Source organism: Dendrobium catenatum, unplaced genomic scaffold (genome assembly GCF_001605985.2).
Source record: "Dendrobium catenatum unplaced genomic scaffold, ASM160598v2 fragScaff_scaffold_462, whole genome shotgun sequence".
NCBI lineage: Eukaryota > Viridiplantae > Streptophyta > Magnoliopsida > Asparagales > Orchidaceae > Dendrobium > Dendrobium catenatum.
In genome coordinates this window covers 52,373-78,670 of record NW_021318924.1, presented here as the reverse complement: position 1 = coordinate 78,670, position 26,298 = coordinate 52,373, and the positions used below count along the sequence as shown (strand labels likewise).

General features: G+C 36.2%; 2 protein-coding genes across 6 annotated transcripts in view; both read right to left on the bottom strand.

The window, feature by feature from the left end:
* The window catches only part of LOC110106733, a 26,589-nt gene extending 8,446 nt beyond the window's left edge, over positions 1-18,143 (bottom strand). The window contains exons 1-4 of one of the 5 annotated variants that reach the window (XR_003700558.1): positions 17,866-18,143; positions 17,544-17,646; positions 17,374-17,426; positions 3,326-4,565 (exon numbers count right to left, since the gene is read on the bottom strand). Coding sequence is in view for 2 of the 5 variants with exons in the window: in XM_028694351.1 (XP_028550184.1) it covers positions 4,720-5,511 (792 nt within the window). In the remaining 3 variants the exon portion in view is untranslated. The other 4 variants (XM_028694351.1, XR_003700557.1, XM_028694352.1 and 1 more) reach the window with 4 other exon arrangements.
* A 6,611-nt stretch (positions 18,144-24,754) lies between these two features.
* LOC110106739 lies at positions 24,755-25,806 on the bottom strand. Its single transcript, XM_020836722.2, has one exon. The coding sequence runs from the start codon at positions 25,782-25,784 to the stop codon at positions 24,984-24,986; it is 801 nt and encodes a 266-aa protein (XP_020692381.1). The 5' UTR covers positions 25,785-25,806; the 3' UTR covers positions 24,755-24,983.
* Positions 25,807-26,298: the final 492 nt, after the last annotated feature.

Below are 26,298 nucleotides of genomic sequence, written 5' to 3'. Positions count from 1 at the left end.
GATAAATTACAAATTACTCAAGAAGAGCACATGTCTGGAGAAGTTTCAAGAACTCAAAATTTTACTTTTATGGTTAAAGAACATGGTGATTGGAGACAGTCTTTCATCGATTGTTTTATTGAGGGAAAGCTTCTAGTAAATAGATCATTAGCTTCACAGATTAGAAAAAGAGTTTTGAGGTATGCATTTGTTAATGACACTCTTTATCGTAGATCCTTTGAGCAAATGTAGTTATGATGCTTAGGAGCTGAAGAGGCTAAAATGGTAGTGACCGAAATTTATGAAGGATTTTGTGGAGCATATCAGTCAAGCCTTAAAATGACTGTAAAAGTTAAAAGAATGGGTTATTCTTGGCCCTCGATGGTAAGAGATTATATTGAACATGCTAAAAAAGTGTCATGAATATCAAATTCATGGTGACATTATACATCAACCGTCAAACCCGTTGCACCCTACAATTGCCTCTTGGTCATTTGAATGTTTTTGTACGGATATAATTGGCCCAATTGAGCCACCATCATCATTTGGACATTGCTTAATATTAGCTGCAAATAATTACTTTTTGAAGTAGGCTGAAGTAGCTCCTTTCAAAGAAGTTACTATCCGACATGTGGTCAATTTCTTTACTAATAATATTGTCAATAGATTTGGTGTGCCACGCTGTATGATTTATGTGGGCTCTGAAAATTCATGCCCTAGCCTACCCGCCGCCACTTGTTTTTTGTTTTTGGGGGAGTTTTAACGGAGAATGCAACAAAAAGATAGCCAGCCGATTTGATGTGATTTGTCAACAACAAGAAAATTATTGCAAGAAAAACCCTCCAAATATGCTTTGGACCTTTGATTTGAGCTCATTTGAGATCGAATTTAACTGATTTTGATGTCGTTGAGTTTGTCTCTTTGAGATGTTCAATTCGACTATAAGTTTGTCGAAATTAGAGCGTGGATGATTCCACTTTTAATTTTGGAAGTTTCTTGCGTGGATATGTCTTGAGATTCGTGCTCGATCGAGGCAATTTTTTGCAGACATATCAAGATGTATTTTCATCCTATGTTTCTCAAATAATTCAAAATTCTCACTCCACTCCATTGCAATAAATATAATAAATGAAACATTTATCTCTAACTACTTTAGTTTTCTCTTCAAATGGCACATCATCTTTTGGTCTATCAAGCTTTGACACCACATTTTCCTTTATTCAATTATGTTGTAAATCAAATAAGTAAAATATCAGAAAATAGAAAAATAATAGAAAATACATGATAACTAAGCAACTTTAAATTTGTCTAAAACTTTGGAAATCAATAAAGGAAAAAACGATGTGCCAGGTATGTACTTCTTGGGATTAAGCAAATAGTCATACAAAGTTGACTCCTCCCAGATCACGACCATATTCTTATTATCCATAGAGTAAGAATAAGCAGAAGTAGTACCAGATTGCCTTCCATTGCTTGTGCCCTGCGCCTTTCTCAAACATATATGTCCTATGTAATTGTGCATGTTCTCAAATGATAAGAAAATTCATTGAATATTAGACAAGATCTAATGTCGGGAATCATTCTTTATGAATGTTCTAAATTAAATGCATTTGTGTAAGCTTCATCTGATTAATCATCTATGTTAAACTTCTTCCTTCAATTGATTCTCAATGCTTTAATGCATACCCGCACAGCCATTTAAACATGACATGCATTAAATATTCTTCTGATCGAGAGGTCATTATGTCTCCACCTCAAGAAGATGGTCAATCAAACCATCTACAATGGCATATTTAACATTCATGTGTTGGCTCATCATCGCCTAAAATCATGGCATCTTCATTATCTTTCACAAGAGGCATATACGAGATTTTATTAGTGGCCTCAATCATCTTTCAATGCTACCTTTTTTATCTGCTTTCAGCTATGCATTCAACTTATAGCTTACAACAAGATGAAAGTTAAGAGCTCACCTCCTATACTTAGTTGCTTCATATGCATGATTGTTTTGTTATTTTACGCCACTTGGAATAGGAGCTCCACCAAGACACCATGGTCACAACATGCTCTCTCTCTTCTTCCTCAAGAACAAGCATCAAATGAGCAAGCATTTGTGCTATCTCAAATAAAGATAAATATCTAAGCCCCTCTACTAAAGTAGTCATCTTCTCCTTGCATGCCTCCTCAACTTGTGCATTTGGCATCAACAAGTGAGGGTCATCGCCGCTTTTAAGAATGAATTGAACCATATCACAACATACATGCCAAAACAGGCTTGCTCCTACCTTAGTAGACATCATATATGGTCACATGAGCTAGCACTATATAAATCGTGTAGTTTCTGGCAAACTTTCATCTCTGAGCTCTTCCTCTTTACTTCTCTTAGATCATTGTGTTCTGTTTCAATCTCTATTTGATGAGGATGAAAGGGATATAGAAACTTTGTCTCCCAGTGGAAGCAAATCTCAGTGGAGACATGCCATACCAAAACTTGTTGATCAAATGAAAACCTCTCTATAAGCTTAACAATTGATGAGGCAACCCAACCACAGGTGCTACTTGTCCAAGAGCATACAGGCCTGCTGGTTCACTAAATTTCTTCCCTGATATGAGCAAGCGTCTTTGTGCATATGTAGCAATGTTATCTTGAAGCTCTTCGGTTATGTGTATTAATTGCTGTGTTTGCAAGGAGTAAGTTTCAAATTCATCATTCCAACTCAGGTATAACTTTGTCTCATGCACTAAGCTCAACTTTTCTTTAATCCAATCCAACATGCTTTGTCCAGGAGCTTTATTTGGTGCAAAATTATGAAGACAATTACTAATTAGATTCAATTATAGCATCTCTCCTAACCAATACTTTTTCTTTAGCCACACCCTTTTAATTCTAAAAATGCTCTCAGCGAGCAACTTGCTTAATTACATAGCTTCTTCACATTGAGAAGAGTAACCATCATCAATCTGAGAATAAGAGCATAATAATATCCATGGAGTCAAGGAATATAGAGGCTATGTGTATGACATAAGTGATGAACAAAACTAGTTTATCAAAATCATCCTTTGACACCAAGACATAGAGCGAGAAAGACAACAAAATACAAATTGAGCAAAGAGCTCGGAGAACATACCAAACTCTAGAGTAATTTACAGCGGCTTTGATATAATGCTCATCATAAGCATGAGAAAGTTCCATATATGTCATTGCCAAAACACTACATGAAAAACGCCGCTTACCGGCGGTCATGACCGGCGGTTAAAGGACCGCCGCAATGACATATATGGAACATAATAAGATATATCTAATTATAAGAAAAAAATTTGATCAATATTTAGGAAAGAAAATTGATTACTCTAATAAGCTTAACTTTGATTGACATCATCATTGATATGACATACGATCCTTTTATGATACAATGAAAAACAAAGCGCGTAAAACTCAAAATTGATTTTGCAAGTGAACTTTGATCATAGCCAAGAGTTCATTGGCCATATCAACCACATTTCTTGTCATATAATCTCGAAAGTCTAATTGTTCTGACAACAAAACATGTTTGGCAAAAAGCCAAATGAAAGATAAGAGGTCACCTCCTCTACTCAGTTGCTTTATATGCATAATTGCTTTGGTATTTCTCGCCCCTTGCAATAAGAGCTCCACCCATGCCATGGTCACAACTTTCCATCTCTCTTCGTCTTCAATAATAAGCATCAGATGAGCAAGCACTCGTGCTATCTCAAATAAAGATAAATATCCATGCCCCTCTATCGGAGTAGTCATCATCTTTTTGCATGCCTCCTCAACTTTTGCATTTGGCATCAACAAGTGATGGTCATCACCTCTTCTACGAATGAATTGAACCATATCATAAATGCAAGCCAGAACGCCAACGTGCTTGCTCCTCCCTTAGTAGACATCATATCTAGTCGCATGAGCACCATATACATCATGTAGTTTGATAAGTACTTGCAAACTTCTATCTCTAAGCTCTTCCTCTTTGCTCCTCTTGGTATGTTTTCCTCTGTTGTAATCTCTATTTGATGAGGATGCAATGGATGTAGAGACTCCGACTTCCAATGGAAACAAAGATCGGTGCAGATGTGCCATACCAGAACTTGTTGATCAAATGATAACCCCTCTATAAGCTTAACAAATGATGGGACAACCCAAGCAGGAGTGTTTGTTACTTGTTGGAGAACAGTCAGGCCTGCAGATTCATTAAATTTCTCCCATGATACATGCAAGGGACTGCGTACATATGTAGCAATGATATTCATAAGTTCTTTAGTTGCTTGTATTGGTTGTTGTGTTTGCAATGTGTAAGTTTCCCTATCATCAATCCAACTCATGTATAACTTTATCTCTTGCACTAAGCCCAGTTTCTCTTTAATCCAATCAATCATGTTTCGTCGAGGAGCTTTATTTGGTGCAAAATTATTAAGACAATTACTAATAAGATTCAATTGTGGCAGCTCTCCTGATCAATACCTTCTCATCAGCAACGACCTTTTAATTTTAGCAATGTGCTCAGCAAGCAACTTGCTCCAATTACCCAGCTTCTTAACATTGAGAAGAGTAACTATCTTTCAATCTGAGAACATGAGCATTATAGTAGCCATGGTGTCGAGGAATATGGAAGCTACAAGTAGGACATAAGTAATAGCTACATCAAGTTTATCAAAACCATCCTTTGGTGCCAAGACATAGAGCGAGAAAGCTAACAAAATAAAAATTGAGCAAAGAGCTCAGAGAACATACCCAACTCTAGAGTGATTTATAGCGGCCTTGATATAAAGCTCATCATATGCAAAACTAAGCTCTAACCTCATCACAATCAAAACCTCCTTTGCTATAATCTCTTTAGACAGCTCTATGGTTTCCTTATATGCTTCAACATGTGGAGTAGCATCAATGAAGAAAGGCTTGCAAGTAGAGTATAACCCAAAAGCTCTATTCATGGCATTCAAATCCTCCATGTTTGAAATGGTTAAAGAAATATTTGATGGTAGTTTTCTAGCAGAGGAATCGATGGACCTACGGAAGCTTTCGGCGCTGGCTTTGTAAAGCGAGGAAGAGCGTTCTATGTATTTGATGATAGCGACGAAGAATATCAAGATGGTTGGTGTTAGTAAGCGAGTGTTGGGCAGAGAGCGCAATAAGACATAGAAGGCAATGATAAGCTCATAGCCGAGGCTAAGAAGATGGCGAGCCCATAGCTCATTATCTTCTATGGAGTAGGCAGGGATGGTGTCAGGGCCGCCGAGGTGGAGGATGAGAAATGGAGCCCAAAAAGCAATGATAGCATTAGAGGAGGAAGAATCATCCATGGCATTGCTTAGTTGGCCGAGCACGAAGTCGGCAACCCAATCAGCGAGTAAGTAGCTACTCCATACTAACATTCGTATCCACATTGAAGCTGAAGTTTTTCTCAAGCGACCGAGGAAGATGAGATCTATTTGGACAGAGAAACTAAGCAAAATAAGGACACGAATATCCCAATCGCTCCATAGTTTCTTGTATTTCTCTTGGAAGTCCATTCTTCCTGTTGATAAACTTATAAGACATTTGTATTATTTTAAAACAATTGATGAAGTAACAATGTTTTAGATGATAAAATTTGTCATAGTATTTTGAATTAAGGATATATTTTAATATTAAAAGCTATTCAAATTTTAAAAAATTGCCATATGATAAAAATATTTATCTAAATTACTGTTAAATAGAAAGAGTTGTTTTACAAACAATTCACATTAGCAATCATCTCTCATATGTGAGTGAGCAGGTTAGTAAAGTTTGTATTCAAATCTATGAATAATCTACAAGGGCGCCAATTTATAGTCAAATTCTCTACCTAAGCTATAAGGAACTCACCTATTAGGAGCACTCGAGAAATGAGCAAAACAGCTGAAGAGGTGGCAAATTTTGTCGCCCTTTTTTACTGTAAATGGGAAGTCCAAATAGCTTGTAATATATATGCCCACTAAAAGCAAGAGCATAAAGGTTAAGACCTCCCCACACAGAAAACCTAAGCTTTACTTGTCATGTAATTAAGGTTCTTGTTTTACAGGAAGATAAGCACAAAGAACATTGCCATCTTACCTTATTGAAACGCAAAGAATAGCAAACACAATTTTACAAAAATTTAATAATCACGAGTTTACACATGCAACGAATAATAGAAATATACAGGACACCAAAACAAAATTTTAAAATTTATAATTACAAGTATGTCCCTCATGGCCCCACCAAACCAAAAAAAAAAAGAGGCTATGCATGAACTTGTATACGTCAAAAGCATACAGATATCTTGCAATATATTATTTATCGAATTCATTCTAACATTTCTTCAAACTTGTATACACGGCTTATTATAAGGTTCCAGTAATTGCACTCCATTCTCCAATCTGAAATCAGAAATGCTAAGAATAGTTACAATAATTGCTCTATAAATAGATAATTATTGCTCAAAATTTTCTTTTATGTAATTAACCCACTAAAAGAGAGAACAAAGTTTCATTACACTAACGTAACTAGATAGCCAGCTGATTGTTTGTGATCAGCCAGAATCAATTATAGAATAAAAGTAGGTAGGCTTGGACAACAAGCACAAGAAAAATACAAGAAAAAGGATCAAGTAAAGAAAGAGCAACTGAGAATACAATAAAAAGATAGATAACCGATTTGCTGTGGTCAGTTAAACAAAAGTAGACTTGATAAACAAGAACAAGAAAAGGATCGACTAGATAAAGAACAAATGAGAATACAATATATTAAGAATCTAGCTCATTTTAGATGCCACTGCAACTGTCTATTTGGTTCCATGCATTCCTTTAACTAGAAAGAGGAGTGCAATACATTCTACGATGTTTCCGTTTGGTTACATGGTTTTGTGCAATATGAGATTCATTCACTCGATGGATTATATTTGCTCTCACGATAAACTAGTTATCAACCTTATTGCTTCTAAGAAATAGAAACAAAAGGCTTTATGGTCACAACGTGAGAAGATATTCTATTCCACCAAGCTTTTGGTCAAGCCTCCCTGATGGAGGAGAATGGCAAAAAAATTTTAATGATCTGCATCATTTGAGAATTTGACTTTTAATAGGACACAATGGAGAAAAAGGATTCATGTAGCCGACCCCACGTAGTGGGATAAAGGCTTGATGTTGTTGTTGTTGTTGTTGCATCATTTGAGAGCAAGATGTGCCTAGTTTTTTATATATTATGTTTTATTTATGATTTTGAAGATTATGGTCATCAGTCGGTTCTATCTTTAAGTTTCAATCATTATGTAATGAACCTTCATCAATCTAAAGGAAACAAGTGCTAGCACGAGGTGGTTATTGGTATGCTTTATGTTGATGTTTTAGTCACAATGTTATGAACCTTATGCATCTACATGAAGCTAGTGCTTGTAAGAGGTTATCTTATGCCTGATTAATGAAATGAACCGATGGTTGCCTAGTAACTTAGCTTCTCTCCCTTAAGTAAACTCCCTTTTCTCAGCCACGCTTGCCTGCTTCAGCTTTATGTTGATGTTTTAGTCAGTATTTTAAGAACCTTATAAAGGTTATCTTATGCCAAATTAATGAAATGACCTAGTGGTTGCCTAGAACTAAACTTCTTTTCCTTTCCTAAACACCCTTGTTTCAGTTTCACTCGCCCCCTTGTCTCAAGGTTCCTCCTCTCTCTACTTAAGTCAAGTTTTAAGTAGAGCTCAACCAAATAGGGTGTCAATTCGGGTCAACGGGTCGGGTTCGGGTTGAACCCGAACTGACCCGGCACTGTTCGGGTCAACCCTCCTTTCCTAAACACCCTTGTTTCAGTTTCACTCGCCCCCTTGTCTCAAGGTTCCTCCTCTCTCTACTTAAGTCAAGTTTTAAGTAGAGCTCAACCAAATAGGGTGTCAATTCGGGTCAACGGGTCGGGTTCGGGTTGAACCCGAACTGACCCGGCACTGTTCGGGTCAGGTCAATTGAAGCATCTGACCAGGTCAAAGATGCTGAGTTCATATTTAGATTATTAGATAGCATTGTTGAAGAGATTGGAGAACATTTGGTTGTACAAATTGTGACAGATAATGCAAGTTCTTATAAGGCTGCAGGTAATAAACTTATGGAGAAGAGGAAACATTTGTATTGGACTCCATGTGCTGCACATTGCATAGATCTGATTCTTGAGAAGCTTGGGGATCTACCTCAACATAAAAATGCACTCACTAAAGCCAAAAAAATAACCAAGTTTATTTACAACCACTCTTGGATTCTAGCTCTTATGAGAAAGTTTTCGAAGAAAGAAATTCTAAGGCCAGCCGCAACAAGATTTGCCACCGCATACTTGACCTTAGAGAGCATGCTGGATGCCAGACAACCTTTAGAGGCTATGTTCACATCTACACAGTGGTTGAGTTGTGCTTGGGCGAAGAAGGCTGAGGGAAAAGAGATTAGAAAGATTGTTTTAAATGACAGATTTTGGCAAAGTGTCTTATATGCCATTACAACCACTAGACCTTTGGTTCATGTTTTAAGGATGGTGGATGCTGAGAAGAAGCCTGCAATGGGTTTCATCTACAATGCTATGGATGAAGCCAAAGAGATGATTGCCTCCAACTTAGGAGGCAGTGAGGGAAGCTTTAGGGAAATTTGGAATATTATTGATGATAGGTGGGAACTACAGCTTCACCGACACTTGCCTGCCGCTGGCTACTACCTAAACCCTCAGTATCAATATGCAGAGAACAAGTCTACAAACCCTGAAATAAAGTTGGGATTATATCATTGCATGGATCGTCTAATAAGTGATGCAACTGAAAGATCAAATGCTGACTTGCAATTGGTACCTTTTAGGAACAAAGAAGGTTTTTTTGGATTACAACAAGCAAAAGATACAATTGCCAAACGATCTCCAGTTGAGTGGTGGATTCAATTTGGTGATGGGACTCCAGAATTACAACGTTTTGCTGTGAAAGTTTTGGGCTTGGCATGCTCTTCATCTGGCTGTGAAAGGAATTGGAGTACCTACAACCAAGTGCATACAAAGAGGAGAAATCGCTTGTCGACATTGAGGATGAACTCACTGGTGTATATTATGTATAATAAGAGACTCAGATAGAAATTTGAAGAAGAAAGGAATAATAAGTGATGAAGATCCTTTGCTTTGTGGTGATGTGGCATCTGATGATGAGTGGTTTGTAGATGATGAAGTTGAAGTGATGCCGTCTGAATTACAAGATGAAGATTTAAATGTTGATTTCTTTGATAGTCTTAAAGCATTCACATCCACCACAACTCAAGAACAAATCAAAAAAGGTATATAAATAATATAGTTTTCTTTTCTTAAACTTTTATTAATGTATTACACTATTATTCATTATGATATTGTTCAAAAATTTCTACTATTTAGGGAAGAGGAAGATAACTAATAATGAGGAAGAAGAAGCTGATTGGGAGATATTGGACTCTATAGGAGAGGGGGAAGAGGAGAGAGCAGCTCATCATAATGATGATTCAAATGAAGACCCCCTTAGTGATGACTGATGAGTGATAATAATGCTAATGACTAGTGAGTTCCTAACTTCTTATGTGATATGTTAATGTCATTGCTATTTATCTTGTGCATTTTTATGTTTTATATATTATTTACTCATTAGTATATACAAAATTTATTATTTTATGTTTACGCAATTTTTTGATTTTGAGGCGCCTCACGAACGAAAAACGCCTCAATACCCGAATACGCAATTTTAAACCTTGATTGTTGGAAAATGCTAGTGTAATGCTGTAAAAAGATTTCTACGCAGAACAATCTCACACGATAAGAATTTTCTCTAACCATTATCACAGATAATGATTCTCAGTTCTCAAGCAAAAAATTCACAAAATTTCGTATGAGGAATGAATTGAAAGGCCAAAGCTACTAACAAAGTTATCATCAAAATCTCTCTCTCAAAGCTACTATATATATATCGAACCACACTGTCAATCATTACTAGTGAAAGTGTCAATCATTACTAGTGAAAGCTTGAGTGAAACTCTAAATCAAAGAAGGATATCTTGTCAATTCTAACAAGCTAAGCAGGTGACTACATTACAAAGCATTCACCGAACATGGCTGAGGAACTTTATCTTCTCAAGTAGCTACAACTACAAACCTCTTGGAACATCAGTCAATAGAAAGCTTGAGCAATTAGATAGAAGTGCAAATTAAGATAGTTTCAATAAGGTGATTAAAATCCTCAGAAAAGATGGCACTGCCAAATGAATTGAAAAAGGAAGACAAATGAAATTTGCTCAAAATTGGAAGGTTCATATACTATCAAAGTAGTCATATATCTCAACACCTACGAACTTAATTCAAGTGAAGAAATATACAATTTCCAAGGATATGGAGTTCAAATTATCTGAAATTTTTTAATGTCCAACTTCAAATCAATTAGCCTAGCTTTGGATTCAAATTGATTAAAAGTATAACTAGGAGAAATTTTTGAGAACACGATAATTTATTCAAAGTTAATAGTATTTTATTTAACATTCATCACAGGATTGCATCATTCATCTTCTTTATGAACCTCACTCTCTTTTCTCATACAAGGCTCAAAATCTAATATCTCGATATGTGGATTAAATTTCTTCTATTGATGACATTATGTAAAGCTTGTAATCCTTTCCTAACGAATTCAAGTTTATCATTCTCTGGTTACTTTTCAATGATTTCTTCATGATCCAGCTCTAATTTCTCAAATAATTTGTTTCTAAGGTATTTCAACTCATTCTTGATCATCAGTTGTGAATTCACATAAGTTTAGCAAATCTCTTCTAAGTAAGTTTTATGTGATCCTCGACACTCTTCCTTGTTAATCTCTCTTTATTCAGAAGATCTGCAATTATTCTTAACAATCTTCAGAAGTTATTAATATTGATTGAGTGCAGTTAATGTTGTGTTAGTAGTGAACTAGCCAAGGATCATCTAAAAAGATTCACAAGCTCATCGAATGGAAGAAAAGTCAAACCACAATTCTCTCTCTTGAAAACTGCTCGGTGTTCCATTTTCTCTCAGCAGCCTTCGAATAAACGTTCTTATACTGATTTCAAAGCTATACAAGATTTTCTTTTCTTAGAATACTCTTTGAAAGTTTGCATGCCATGAAATTTCGAATCCACCAGCACAATAGAAGAAGATGCTTTTGCCATAAAAAGAATCAAAGGAGTAAAAAAGCACAAGCAACCATAAGACAATTGAAACGAAGGTGAAAGACCTGCTAAAAGTTGAAAATCTGGGATTTACCTTCCACCGCAAAACCCTAAGCAAAATAGGAGTTTCAAGAGACAATGAGCTAGAAAAAATCAACACTCAAATATTTATAAGGCCTCTTAACTACCATCCATTTTGATGCTTATATAATTCAAATATGACCAAGCAAAATTTCTCAAGGACTCATCATTCATCTGATTAATCAATCCATTTGAACATCCTTAAAATCCATTTAGTTATCTCTAATCATTGGATTTTCCATTCAGCAAGTATCAACGCTTCATTCAAAAGCAAAAAATTATTCTACTAATTTTAAAATAATCTAAATTTTCTTAAGTTTAATAAAAATTTTCATATCATTGAAGCATTTAAACTTTGTAAGCAAATGATGGTTGCAATCATACTAGCATGGATCAATCCTTTTTAGTATGATTTGCCCTATGTTGCACTGATACACCTATTTATGAAGGTCTGCTGTATCCGATACACCGATACACGGATACGCCTCCGATACGCCTCCGATACGCCACCGATACGTGTCGGATACGCCAAAGCCGTATCCAATTAAAATACTATTTAATTTCAAAAGGACACGCCCGTTGAAAAACAAAAAAAAATCCGGAAAAAAAAAACATGTCGTATTTACTCCTGCGGCTGGGAGCAAGGTTCTCTCATTTTTTAGATGGATTTGAGTCTCTTGATGATATGGAAATATTAGAAATTACTAATCTTTCACTTGATGAGCCTAAATTAGAAGCTATGATATTTATTGAAGATGATATAGAAGTTCAAAGACAAACCACTAAAAAAGCTAATCATATCATTCCTTCTATTAAATAGTTGAAACTTAATGTGCTAGACAATTCATGTTTATGCTTTTGTTGTTGTACTAGACATTTAATACTTATATTTTGATATTATAAGCTACAAGGCTACAAATGATGTTGTTGCCATTTTTTTTTGTAATTTCGAATATTATACTTTGATTGCTCTCTTAATTTTTATGTATTATTTATAAATTATGTTGCCGTATCCGCGCCGTACCCGTATCCTATATTGTTAAGAATTGATGTATCTCGTATCCGTATCGGGTCGTATCTGTGTCGCCGTATCTGTATCGGTGCAACATAGGATTTGCCTAATGACTAGTTATAAATGACAAACAAATCTTATCAATGTAACAATAATAACAAGAGAATTGAGATGATACACAAGAGAAATGTACCTCATTCAAAAATTCAAACAATCAAAAATAAAGAAGCATATTTCAATGACTCGACCCAACCAGTATCACTCAATTTGGTGAAATGTTTGCTTGCTTATAGTTACTCTCTAATTGAATCATCTCGACTGATTGCTTAACCAGGCCCACCATGTTAGGGTCCACTCAAATATCTTCTGAGACTGTAATATCTCCTTAGAGGAGGATCAGTATTATAATTTTGTCAAAGTAATTCATCAAGTTAGCTCTTAAGTTCAACGTATTCTATTAGATTTTTCCTATAATGAGACAGCTAGGTAATGATGATCGAAGAACTAAATCAATATATATTATATATCACTCATTGGCAATAATTCATTAGGAAGCTAGTCAAGATAAATATCTTTATAAAGTTTGTTTGACAAATTCATAACATAAGGAAAATTCAAAACATCAGACTATATTATTGAACTCAAAGTTACTAAGATACAAATTACTCCCTCCTACCTACTCTCTTTCTTAAATGCATGTTTACTCAGAATATGCAAAAAAAAATGTACTCCAATGAACACACTAGATTAATGTTCAAATTCAGATTTACCCATTGGCTTCTATATTTCAGAACTACCCTTCTCCAATCAATCTTAAAAGAATATATATTAGACCTTCCAAAATGAATAAAATCTGAATCATACAAAACAAGTTTTACCCAAAATAATGAGCTTCCCCTGTGGCATCACATCAAACAAAAATCTGAAAGTATAGGTAGCCAATTCAATTGGAATTAGACATTTACAAGACACACAAATAACAATATTATTTACCTAATGTATGCACAGTACTTCAAATTGTGGATGTGATTCAAGTTTTAAATTCATATGATCTAAAGCATACTTAAACAACATTCATGTATCTAACACTATTTTTATGTGTTTAAACAATTTCTCCTCATATTTAAAGTAAGTTTGAAAAAAATCCAATCAAATTTAAACTTTAAAGTGGCTATAACGCAACGTATGACATGCAAAAATTTATTAACTAAAGAATCCTCATAATCACTAATCTCTTCATCAAACTTATGACCATCATCAGGATTATTAATTTCAATTTCTTTATTGCCTTGATGAAAATACAAGTTTCTACTAGGATACCAATTAGCATAAGGACAATATTGATGATATTTAAAACATTATTTTGGGAAAATTTTGAACCCAAATGCAATTATTTTTCCCATACCCTCATTAAACATAGTATTAATGCACTTAAATGTAAGTAGATGCAAAGGGTTGAACCCAATTGTTTTAACAGAATGATTAACTACCAAAACAAATAGCAACCTTCTTAGACAAAGAAATTGTATCATTTATTCAAAATCAAATGCAAGTTAAAAACAATCTCAAATGATGGAATGTGGTGAGGTATCATTTCTCTCTTAATATCAGGCATCAAACTAGATCCAAACCTACAAAATGTGATTTTAGGATCTTCAATGATCTCATACCACAACAATAATTCTTCAAATATATCCATGAATTTAATAGCAATTTTAGTTTCTTACTTTAGTGAATTAAATTCATCAAGCAAATAATTACTATAAGAGAAAGATAAATGTTTAACTTTTATATGTTTTTCTATTTCAACCCATTCACCAGTTAGTTCCAATCCAAATATTTCCCTTTGTCTCTTCATGCTCAGCCAATAAATTTTAGATGGTTCAAACAATTTCATTTTTACAAATCTTCCATATCATTAAGCAAGCATGATTTATTATTCAAAAAATTCATCAAATCTAGTAACTAGCAGCTTAAAGATCAATTTTACCATCATAAATAGGCACATTATTTTTTTATTTTTTTGTGATGCCATCGTCTACATTATAATTTAAAATTTTATAATTTCCATAAACAACATTTTTTATCCTTGAATTGTATATCGAAGTGATTTCCTTGTCTCATACTAAAACTAACATTCAAATGAATTAATTTATTACGGTTATTAGATTACTTCGGGTTCACATCCAAGAACTTAATTAGTTTCTAAATGTATCAGTTTCTAAATGTATCAATTCATGCTTCAACTATTCCAATATCACAACACAATTGATTTTAACAAATCAACCAATTGATTCTACATTGTTGTTAAAATTTCATCACTTTAATGATTTGTTAAGTTATCCTGATAATTGATCACACTTTAAAGTGACACATTGACAACTTAAAACTCTTATAGCAATTTGACACAAGACAACTCAAGGGTGGTATTTTTTAATGCAACTAATACAAGGTTTGCTCCTCGGCCTTCTCTTCGCCTCATTTGCAAGGTTTACTCCCACCACTAGCACCGCCCTTCAACCTGCACGCCACATATTTAACTTGCTTATTCGGCTCAATTTTCATATAATCAAAAACATTCTCAACCGCCTTCTCCCAATCAAGGAAGTCTTCAATGTGCAGATGTATGTCAAAGAACGGAATATCCAGCTTCGCCTTGAATTCGTCAGGATAATGTTGGTAATTTGCTCGTCATCGATTTCGGGGATAATCTGCAACATATCGATTAGCTATCTCCTCTTCACTGGACTCCCTCGGATCATAGCCTTGCACTGGAGGCGGTTCATCTTCTGAATCGGATGGTTCTTGGAGGTTCGCCTGGAGGTGTTGCTCATTGCGGCCGACCATGGCTCTCCTCCTAGGAATCGGCCTATTTGCATGTGTCTCCTCCCAATGAAATGGCTGGTAAGGTTGTCTCTCCCTGTTGAGATTGAACTCATGGCGAATCTCCACTATCAGCAGCTGAACATCAGCCGTCAATTTGTCAAGCCTACGATTGACATTTTTCTGGTTTGCCGAGAGCATATCAAGGGTCCGAACTCCCTCTGTCACTGATTCTTTTCCTCGGTCCGTCGTCTTCCTCCAGGCGAAGGCTCTGATACCAACTATTGTCCTTATGCAGGATCGCCGGTACCTGGAAGAATAATGCAAGAAAGCAGAAACAGAGAACAGGGCAAGAAGAAAACTAAGGTATTCTGTGTATAATACTTTTTTTTTGTTAAAAGAAGACAACTACTGTGACCTTTCTCCTATTCTTCTATATGTATTTTCTTCACCCAATATTACTATCTTTGTGGAAAATCTCTAAAAAGTTTGTATCATACTATAAGCAGAAAATAGCAACTAAAGTAGTGGAAAGCATAAAGTTTGTTAGAAATGGTAAGGTGTCCCACCAGCTCCCTAAGTTAACCGGTATTAGGGCTGCAAACGAACCGAGCCGAGCCGAGTATGTGAGTGTTCATGTTAGTGTTCATTTAATATCAGCTTGTTCAAGTTTGGTTCATGTTTGTAAATATTGTTCAAGTTTGTTTGTTTAGCTAATTAAACGATCACAAACGAGCTTTAATCAAACCGAACAACGAGTAGCTCGTCAAACGTTTGGTTCGCTTGCAGCCCTAACCGATATTACATCACAAATTATGTAGGTGAAATAAGAATAAGAAATGAGATTAAAAAAAAAAAAGAATAGCCTAGCATCATGCCATTATAAGTAGATAATCTCTTTTAGAATTCGACAGACACACTAGCGCCGCACTTAAAGAAATCACACACCCAACTGAACATTGAAAAGAGATATTTCAACCAAAGGCCTTTTTACAAGCCACAGAGTTTCCTAATTATAGACACTTTTTCTCTAGTCGACTACTCCTCACAAGTTTAATTTAAATTTAAAACTTTAGATAAACCAATATATATATATATATATATATATCAACATCAAACCTCTATACCGATCACCTTAAATCCAGTAAGAACCCATCAACAAACTTCCACAGAATATGCACTCACTTGAAAATACCACAAATAGCATTAGAACCCATAAGAAATCCACTATATTTTAAAAACACGCTCCAATGATTAAACTGCAGTTGAAGAGGAAGGGAAAGAATGCTGAATAAAATATGCAAGAAGGCATGCCTTCAATGGAAGAAAAAGGCCACCCATCCAGTCGGATAAAAACCACCAAAAATACTTAGCACATCCATTTATACCACACTAATTGAGAAGCCACCCAAATTAAAATTGATCATCACTAAAGAGAATTTCTCATTCTCATAAATCGCCATCATTATATGCAAGTGCTTAAATATAGAATTGGAAACCTAAAATAAAATAAATTACCTAATGTAAATTAATAAGCTATGCTCAGGTCAATATTTTATGACATGCTTTCAACAAGAATAGCCACACAAATTTCTACCATATGCAACACTCGGAAAATTGAATAAAGGAGTATTAAAAAAGCCAGCCAAATAGTTGGAATACGGTTGACCATAGTGATGATAAAAGAAATTTGAACTTGAAAAGCAGCTACTGGTAGGAAATCCTCTAAGCATGCCTCATTCAACTAAATCTATTTCCTTAGCTCTAAAATAGAAACAGGTGATGACAATCCAAAACTATAAGTTCTCACAACATATCATGTGTAACACAGCTCATGTTGGTCTGTTGGTTGGGAGCTTAGGCTACCAACTAAGAGGTTTTATATTCGAGTCTTGTGTATGTGATGTGTGTGAGTCTGTCTTAATTGGCCTAAATGTTCCCAAAAAAAAACATATCATGTGAAATGGAGAAAATGATTATTTAAGTTTTGGATAAACTAAATTCTTGCAAGACCACATCAGCTCGAACCATGAAAGATCAATGACAAGTTGATAGATCCAGCACCTAAATTGCAAAAGTCTTTATTGTGAAGTATGTCAAATATAGAAGTATATAATGTACTAGAGAACATGCTGCCATGTTTCAAACAGAGAAGATAAAACGGCTGTAGCAGTTAACCTAAGCTGCATGAAATAGAACAGTAATCCCAGAAAACCAGATTAACTATAACTTTGAAACGGCAAGCACAGCTGCTCCGAGCGCCGTTAAAGAAAAAGACTACAAGAACTTACAGAAGAAAGTTCATCCATCGGCCAATATAAGTCACGCATCAACCCATCTGCCACTGCACTCATATCACCAAAACAAAAACATTTTTCCCATTCAGCAAAAAAGAAATCAATCTTTCTCATCACATCAAAGTTTCAAATTAAACCCAAGTCACCCATAAGCAAACTATCACCTTGAGGACCGGCTCCCCTTTGGAGGGGGAATTTGATTGCTTGGCCGCCGCAATCTGCGCCCGGACTGCTCTCCCCGCCGCAGACTTTTCAAATTTCTCCTGCCTACAATTCGCAAGAGCACCCATCAGCTGAACATCAAAATCTCCCAAAAAACGAATAAATAATCGCATATGGCATCCCAATATAGAATCCTAAAGTCCCATCAATGGAAAAATCCGGAATCAGGTAAGGATATTCCAAAATTCCAGGGTTAGCTAAAAAAGAGAAGCTGAAGGACGATGAATCCTTTCAGAGGGAGATAGTTGGAGAGAAGGAAATCACCTAATTCGTGCAGCCTCAGCGGCCTTGGCGCGGGCATCTTCTGACTCAAGGCGATCGGCCTCCCTCTGCGCCTTGGATGAGCCGAAGCAGGAACACAGCGCCATCGATTTCTACCGTCGAACAAAGTTTCCGGGGGATTGTTCCCTCCAGGGCTCTCCGCAAGTTCGCTTTCTCCGTCACGGATTGTGGGGTACGCTTACGTCGATCGTCGGCTTGACGTTGAAGTGTCGGAGGGCATCACCATTGTCTCGATTTAGACAGGCAACAGGTTTCCAGGCCCAAAAAATGGAAAAATTATTAGGTGCGGAGTGCAGACGAGGTGAGAACCGTCTGCGCAGATACAGAGTACCGAGCGGTACCCAACGGTACCGAATGGTACCGAACGGTACCGAACACTATTTTATACTAGTGTGCAGAAGGTTCACCCGTCCGCACTCCGTACCTAATAATTGCTCCCCAAAATGGGTTAAGGTTTTGGAGTAACACGAGCCTTGGACTACGCCTTGACCGAGCTCCTTCAGTCCTTCAGCAGTTCGAGTCCTAAGGATTTACAGAGAACTCAGAAAATTTTTCAAATTAATATTTGAATTAAAAAATTTAAATTAAATTCAAAATCACCCAATCTGATTTCAGTAAATTTATAGTTAAAATGATTCAATCCGGGTTCAAATTAACTTAAGTACATAAGTTATATTTAAAATTTTCTAAACATAAATTGATGAACCAAATGACCTCCAATTATAACATGTCTATAGTCAAATTGAGCCTTGGACCCTTTCTTGCTTCCTTCTTTGCCTATTAACAATGGGGTAGTTAATGCTGATTCTTGTGATGCATATGATATGGTTCTGAAATTGGGTCCTAGTGATGCTGTAGTGGGGAATGTTGTTGGTATTTCGGTGGAAGTTGATGTTCAATTGACTTCTGTTTTATCTATGGGTGATTTTGTTTATGTTGAGAAGGAAGCTACACCTTTAGCTATTGTTCTACGTGTGAATATAAATTTTGCTAACAAAGAAAGTGATTATGGAAACATGAATGGTAATAATTGTTGCATTAACCTTATAGCTAGTCCAATTTATGTTGATGTTGTGACGGATTCGGGTGGTATTTATGTTTCTTTGGTTGTTGAGGGTGGTGGAGCTACCGGTGATGTGGATACTTTGGATAATGTAGCTTCTGGGAAGTCTGCTTCGCCAATTCATGTTGTGGTGGTTAATGAGGATAATGATGAAGTTGTTGTGGATTTTATTTATGTTTCTTTGGGGCCTATGGTCGGGGATGTTGTTACTCATTCTATTGCTTTGGATTCGAACTTACCTATTAATGTCGGGTTGGAGTCGATGCTTTTGCTCTTAATGGTGTTGTTGCTTCAATTGATGCTAAGCGTGTTGTTTTGAATGTTGAAATCACTGTTCCTCTCATTGATGTTCATATTTCCCTTATTGCTAGCGATGCTTTGATAGCTCAATTAGCTGCTAATTCGAAGGAACATGAGGTAGTTCAAGGTGACTGGCTTGAAGATTGTGATTATGCATCTAATTGGGATGCTAGGGAAGTGAGTGATGTGTATGGGATGCACTCCAAGGAAATATATGATCTTAATGTGATTCAAAAAACTAACGATAGTTACTTTAAAAAAATTGATAAATCTAAATGGAGGAAATTCAAAAAGAAATGATTTGTTTTTTGGATTTTCTTTTCTCCTTTGCTTGGGCTTTTCTTGCCAAGGGGATGATGGGTCTTATTCCAGCTGTCTTGTGCTGCTCAGGGTTCATTGGGCCTTTGTTGGTTGATGTCATTGTGTTGTTTTTGCGATATTGCTAGGTTTGTTGGTGAGATTGGGGGTTATTGTTTGTCTTTTTTTTTTCGGAGGTGTTTAGGCTTTCATTTTTGTTTTGTGGGTTGCTTTCTGGTTGCTCGTTGTTGGCTTGGTTGGATGCCAGATGGTTTTGTTTCTTTTCTCCTCTTGCAGGTTTTCTTGCATGTTCCTTGGTGGCTCCTCTCCCTACTGGTGGGCTGGTTTGTTCATCCTTCCTCCTAACTGTGAGTTGTTGTTGTCGCCTAATTCTGCCTCTCATTTGTTTTTCTATTGGTTTTTCTTTTTCTTCTTCTGGTTTTGATTGTAATAGTTAAGATCTGTTGGCTCTTGGGTTTTACTTCAAAGATTGTATTTTTAGTGAGCATCTGGATCTTTTAAAGACTTGTAACCTCCCTTTTAATTAACATGCATGCCCCATTGAGGGTTTTATCCAACAAAAAAAAAATTATGGACACCCGATTCTATAATCTTAAATATGAGTTCTTAGATAATATTATCTTCTTTAATTATGAGGAAAGAAGGATGGATGCATGTACTTCTTAATCTATAGTACTAGATTATTCAGCTATGATAAGTCCTGTGATTTTTCTAATTATAGATTTTCTACATAAAAAAAAATTCTTCTCTTATAATTTTTTATGTGCATGCCAAATTTTGTCCAAAGTTAAAATCTAAAACATCAACACTATCAGCAAAATTTTGTAGCGCATAACAAGAAATGTCATAGAAATATCTAATATTTAAAATTTGATATATATATAATCTAAATCATTAAATTATATGAAAGTATCACAAATATTAAAAAATATTAGGTATATTGATCGTCAACTTGACGTCAGCTGCCCCAACCACTATTGGACTTAACATTTAATTCAAATCAAACAAATAATAATAATCGCCTACATTCTTTTGATAATTGTCCAAATAATTTTAAATATTTCAAATACAATATATAAAAAAAATCATACTTGACTGGACTAATTTTGCAAACCAAGTCAACATGGCATATGTACTTAACTGATATCTTAAGAGGAAAAATATATATATGTTTTTAAAGTACCTTTATATCCTTATTCATATATATACAAAAAATTTACACGATTTTAAACGAATCAAAACATTTGAAATTAAATTCAAAATCATGTGATGATAATCTATGTTATTTATAGATTTTTACAATCGTATTGTTATGAAATAAATTCATCTCTTTTATAACAAGTACTTCTTGCTAGGGTACAATAAATTAAACACAAAGATAAATAATAAATCACTATATGCAAAATAGAAACAAACATAAGGGATTTACGTGGAAAACATGAATATGGAAAAAACAGCGGTGGAGCAGGGAAAACGGTTTTGGAATTCCACTTTTTTTTTTTTGTGGTACCCTAATTTTTCCCTATAAATACATTATAAAAGGAAAAGAAATAAAATGCTTAGGGTCATTAACTAACTAGCTACAGTAGCTCCCACTATGGCTCAACTAGGGTTTCCACCCTAGCTGATCGCCAGTCGCAGTTTCTTCTTGCTTTTCGTCTTTCACCCTAGCCGATCGTCAGCGTTCTCTTTGGTGCATGTGCCTTAGGGAAGTGCTTTTATCATTTTGCTCTGGCTCTCTGTTTTTTCGAATTTTTTAATGATTACATGTCGTCCTGCTTTCCATCTTTCGCCCTGCCGATCGTTGGTTTTGTTGATGGTGGTTATTCGCCTTGAGAATCTTGATTTTTTTAATTACAATGGCTCTTCTTATTCCTTCCATGATACTTTAGCTGGTGATTCGTCTTCTTCTATTTTTTCTGGCCTCAAAATCACTTCTCATAGTGGATTTCATCATTATGGATTTTGAAAGATGAAATTTTAGCTCTTGTTGCCCCTTTCAAGCTTCCCTCGGTGGGAAAATTTTCAGCTCGGCATCCTTCTCTCAAAGCTATTCAGAAATTCTTCTTTAATTTAAAGTTTAATGATGAAGTTTTCATTACCATCCTCAATCTGAAGCATGTGTTGGTTAAGTTAGTTAATGATTTGGACTATTATAGAGTGTTTTCTCACTATTCTTATTTTGTGAACAATTATTTTATGAAAGTGTTCAAATGGTCTTCTACATTTGATATTGAAGTGGAATCTCCAATCATTCTAATTTGGATTTCATTTCCCAACCTTAGACCCCATCTCTTCTCCCCCCATATCATTCATGGTCTCGGTTCCCTTTTTGGTCTCAGTTCCCTTTTTGGTACGTCGACCTCTTAAAATTGATAATGCCACTTCGTTTGGCTCTCGGGCTTCGATAACTCATGTTATGGTTGAGTTAGATGTCACCGGCCAAAAACTTCCTTGAGAGGGTGTGGGTTGGCCCCGAAAATCTGGGTTATGTTCAGACAGTGCATTGTTATGGAAGAATTCCCCTCATATTGTTCTCACTGCAAATCACTTGGTCACTCGAAAATGGATTGTTGCATCTTAAACCCCCATCTTTCTAATCTTCACTCTACTAATCCTCTCTTGAGTAATGTGGGTGTTTTGCCTTCTATTGATGAGTCTACTACTAGACATGTTAATGGTTGTTTGGATTTGGCTTTGCACAACGATGTTGATGTTGTTGGTGAGAACCATGAGGAAAATGCGGTTCTCATATCTAATGATGCTAGGTTTTCAGTTGAACTAATCCATGTGGTTCCTCCTGTGGTTGTTCTGATTGTTGATAATATTGACATTATTTCTTCTAATTTGGTTGGAATTTCTTCGATCTCCGGCTCCTAATGTTATTAATGCTTAAAATTGGTGATGATATAATTATGGAGGCTAATAATAATGTTCATTTAATGGTTGTTGGTGGTGTTAAATATGTTGTTTCTTCTATTGTTGTGGAGTTGGGTCATAAAGGTATTGATCTTGAAACGTGCCATGAGAATATGCATCTGGTGAATTTGGGTTTGTGTGATGTTAACAGGTGGTTGATGTCGATTTAGATCTATCTCGCACGTGTTGCTTATCATGTCGTTGTAGAGAATGTTCCATTGGATTTTGATATCGGTTTTTCTCATAATAGCTTGAATGACTCCTCTTGTGGAGTGGTTGTTATCTCTAGTTGAGTGGCTTTTTCGGTATTGGTTGTGTCCCCTACTATTTTGGTTGCGAATGAAGTCTTTCCTTTGATTGATATTCTGGTTTCACTTATATCTAATGATGTTTTGAAAGCTCAACTAGCGTTAAAAATGTGATTGGCTTGATGAGTTTGTTTCTTCCCCTTGTGAAGGTGATGGTGAGAATTTTGTTGGGTCTGAAGATGAGTTTCAGGCAAGGTATAATTTGAATGTGGATCGCATAGTTGAAAATGTCTCTTCTCTTGGGAGTGGTAAAAGTCGTAAGCAGAAATCTAAGAAGAAATAATTCTTTTTGGGTTTTGTTGGTTTGGTTTGGTTGTTTTGGTTTGATGGTTGGGCCGTGAGTTGTGGTTTTTCTCGGCTTAGCTATTTGTGTTGGGAAGGTTGTGGCTCTTATTTTTCTTTTCTTTGTTGTTTCTTGCTTGCAATGTGCTGTTTTGTTGGATCACTACTGGTGTTGGCACTAGTTGCTTCCATTTGGCCTCTCTTAGGTGGATTGTTGGCTCCCCGTGTGATCTTGTTTTTGGTTTGTTATCTTTTCTTTTACTTGATCTTGTATTTAGATTGAATCTAAAGCTCGTATGTTTTTATTTTTTAACTGTTGTATTTTAGAGAGCTTTGGATTTTATTAAGGAAATGTAACTTTGCTTTACATTAATGTGTAGGCCCCTTCTGTAGGTTTTATCAAAAATTAAAATAAATAAACAAAAGGCTTAGAGTTTGGCAGACATTTTTTGTACTCTGCCTCTTCTTAATAGTAACACACTCCGATTGTGGTTTTTCTCAGATTTAGTTTTTCCACGTAAATCTCTTGTGTTCATTTGTGTTTTGCAGATAATGATTTATTAGTTTGACCTTTCCTTTTCAAGGAGAAATCAGATGTCTTCAAAACATTCAAATAGTGGAAGACTTTGATTGATAAACACTTCTATTATTGAGCAAAGCATGTGTGAAGAATTCAATAAACGTACCATATTAATTTGTTTATTAACGTACCTGATTGAACCAGTCTTTTTACGCTTCTTAAATATACTCATTATTATTTACTCTTAACGACTTGGTCGCACAGTCAAGATTCAAGAACATTATTTTGGACAACTTTCTTCATGCAAATACAGACTGAGAAGTGAGAAATAAAATCAAATCTACTTAATAGCATAACTTAGAAGACTGCACAACAGCGTTAGGTTCAAGTTTGGTGGGACGACCTAGCTCATTTATTATTTGATTGATATCCTAACCCCCAATTTAAGTTGGGCCATCTCTCTTTCTATGTTCCTCTCACTGTTTGGCATCGCGTTTCTGGTGCTGACACGGTAGCCAGTATTCTACAAGACACTGTGATCAGCACAGCATAAAAAAAGTTAGGCTCCTGAACTGGGGGGTAGATTAGGGGATAGATTTGAGCCCGGGTGAGAGCGGGAGGAAGTTCTTCCATCTATAAGGGCACAGGCCCGATCTCGAAATTTATTTTCTTTGAAATGATCTCAAATATTTGAGAGATTATTTTGTGCGGTGTCCGGACGCATCCAGAGGTTCATTCGGATGCGTCGCATCAGCCAATATACTATGTATTGGAACAAGTGACGCATTCGAACACCACACGTAACAATTTTTCTTAATATTTTTGATTTAGTGAGCTCACATGTGTGGGCCTATCAGGTATTAAGTGTACAGATTTTCCTCCAATCATGATTGATGAATTATAATTAATGCTGAAATTATCAATTTCGTTTGGCCTGCATTGAGTTTGACTTTAAATCAGTATAATATGTAAAATAAATTTCATAATATGCAAAAAAATGGAAGATTTATGAAAGAACTTTTTAAGATTATATATAAATCAAATATTTTATGAATTATCATTCACTATTTAAAAATAAAATAAGGGGACATATTCAGCCCAATATTCATATCAAACCCCAATTATTTATTAATTATTTGCCATTTAAGACTTAAGTAAAAAACTAATGAGTTGGTAGGAAAATTGCTCTTTCTTTGAACACTTGCTTACATCGATCCTTGCCTGAGAACATCTCATGCAAAAAACACAAAACAGAGGCAACATAAAGGATTGGGAGATCAAAGCCACATGAAAACTGAAGAGGAACAATCAATCATACAAAAACACAAAACGATATGTCCAAAAATAAAAGAAAAACATGCAGAACACCAAAGAGAGGCCTTCATCATCTTCATCCTCTCTTTCCAAGACTTCCATTTGCTCTGGGAGATGCCAATTCTTGCGCTCCCCCACCTCCGGCAGCAGCAGAGAGCCTCTTATCGCTCAGCTTCCTCACATAATCCTTACTCAAACTTCTTCTCCTTGCGTTCCCACTCTCATCAGCGCCACTAAAATTAGGCACCAAATACCACCAAACGGCTGTACAGCAAATAGCAAACACCTTTCCAAACACCACCAAACACACCAATATCAATAACACCACCACCAACATGAAGTACGAAGGCCTCAACTTCCACCACTCCCCCCTCCTCTTCCCCCCCTCACCCTCAATCCATGACACCCGCTTCTTAACCTTCTTCTCCTGCTGCGCCTCCTCCTTCGGCTTCGGCGACAGCAGCGTCGGCGACGACAGCTCTTTGAGCTTTGGCTGAGCCTTCGGCGACGATGGAGCCGACGACAGCTCCTTGAGCTTCGGCGCGGTCTTCTTCGGGCTGGCTGGGTTGCTTTTGCTGTTATTGGTGGTGTTCTCCTCGCGCACCCGAACTACAATTGGGATCCAGTCTTGTGAATTGGAATACATGAAGCGAACCATGGTGCCGCTGTTACCGTTTAATCCTTTCTTCGCCATGATCTTCTCTTTCCTGGCTTCGAGATCAGAGAGGACTGAAGTGAACTTTTCAAGTCCTCTCGATGAGTAGGGGTTCTTGCTATTGCTACTCTGTTGCTTCTTCTTAGAGCTCTTCGGTGTTGACGGCGTGGAATTGGGAAGATCGTCGTCAACATGGTTGAAACTGGAGACCCCGCGAAGCATTGGGAAATGGCAAAATGGAGGATTTTTAGCTCTAAAAGTTGTTTTTTTGGAAGGGCTTATTCGGGCTTATTATATAGGAAGGAGACGAGCAGGTGTGCGTTGGCGGTGTTGTGAGAGGGTAACGTGGCGCGGTGGCGGAGGTTCCGAGGGACTGGATGGTGCTGATTGATCGGGTTGGATTAGGACTCGTTCAGACGATCCTGCCCGATCCTGCCCGGCCGTGCATGGCAGGATAAAAAAATTTTGAGAATAATTAATTTTATTGAATTCTGTCATTGAAATAGTAAGAAAAATATTTTTTAGGGCCGGTGTAGATAGAATTTACATACATACCACTATATATCTATCATTTTACATATCTAACACCTCATTTATTAATATTACACTTATACCACTCAAATCCCTAATTTACCTCATTTCTACCACTTCGTCTACCGCATACATCATGACGTCTTCTTCCCGCTAAAATCCCCTCTTCGCACTAAATGTCTCGTGAACTTGCTTCCCTCCTACG

Coding starts and splice junctions, on each gene's coding strand:
- LOC110106739 (XM_020836722.2), bottom strand. CDS start 25,784: ATGCTTCGCGGGGTCTCCAGTTTCAACCATGTTGACGACGATCTTCCC.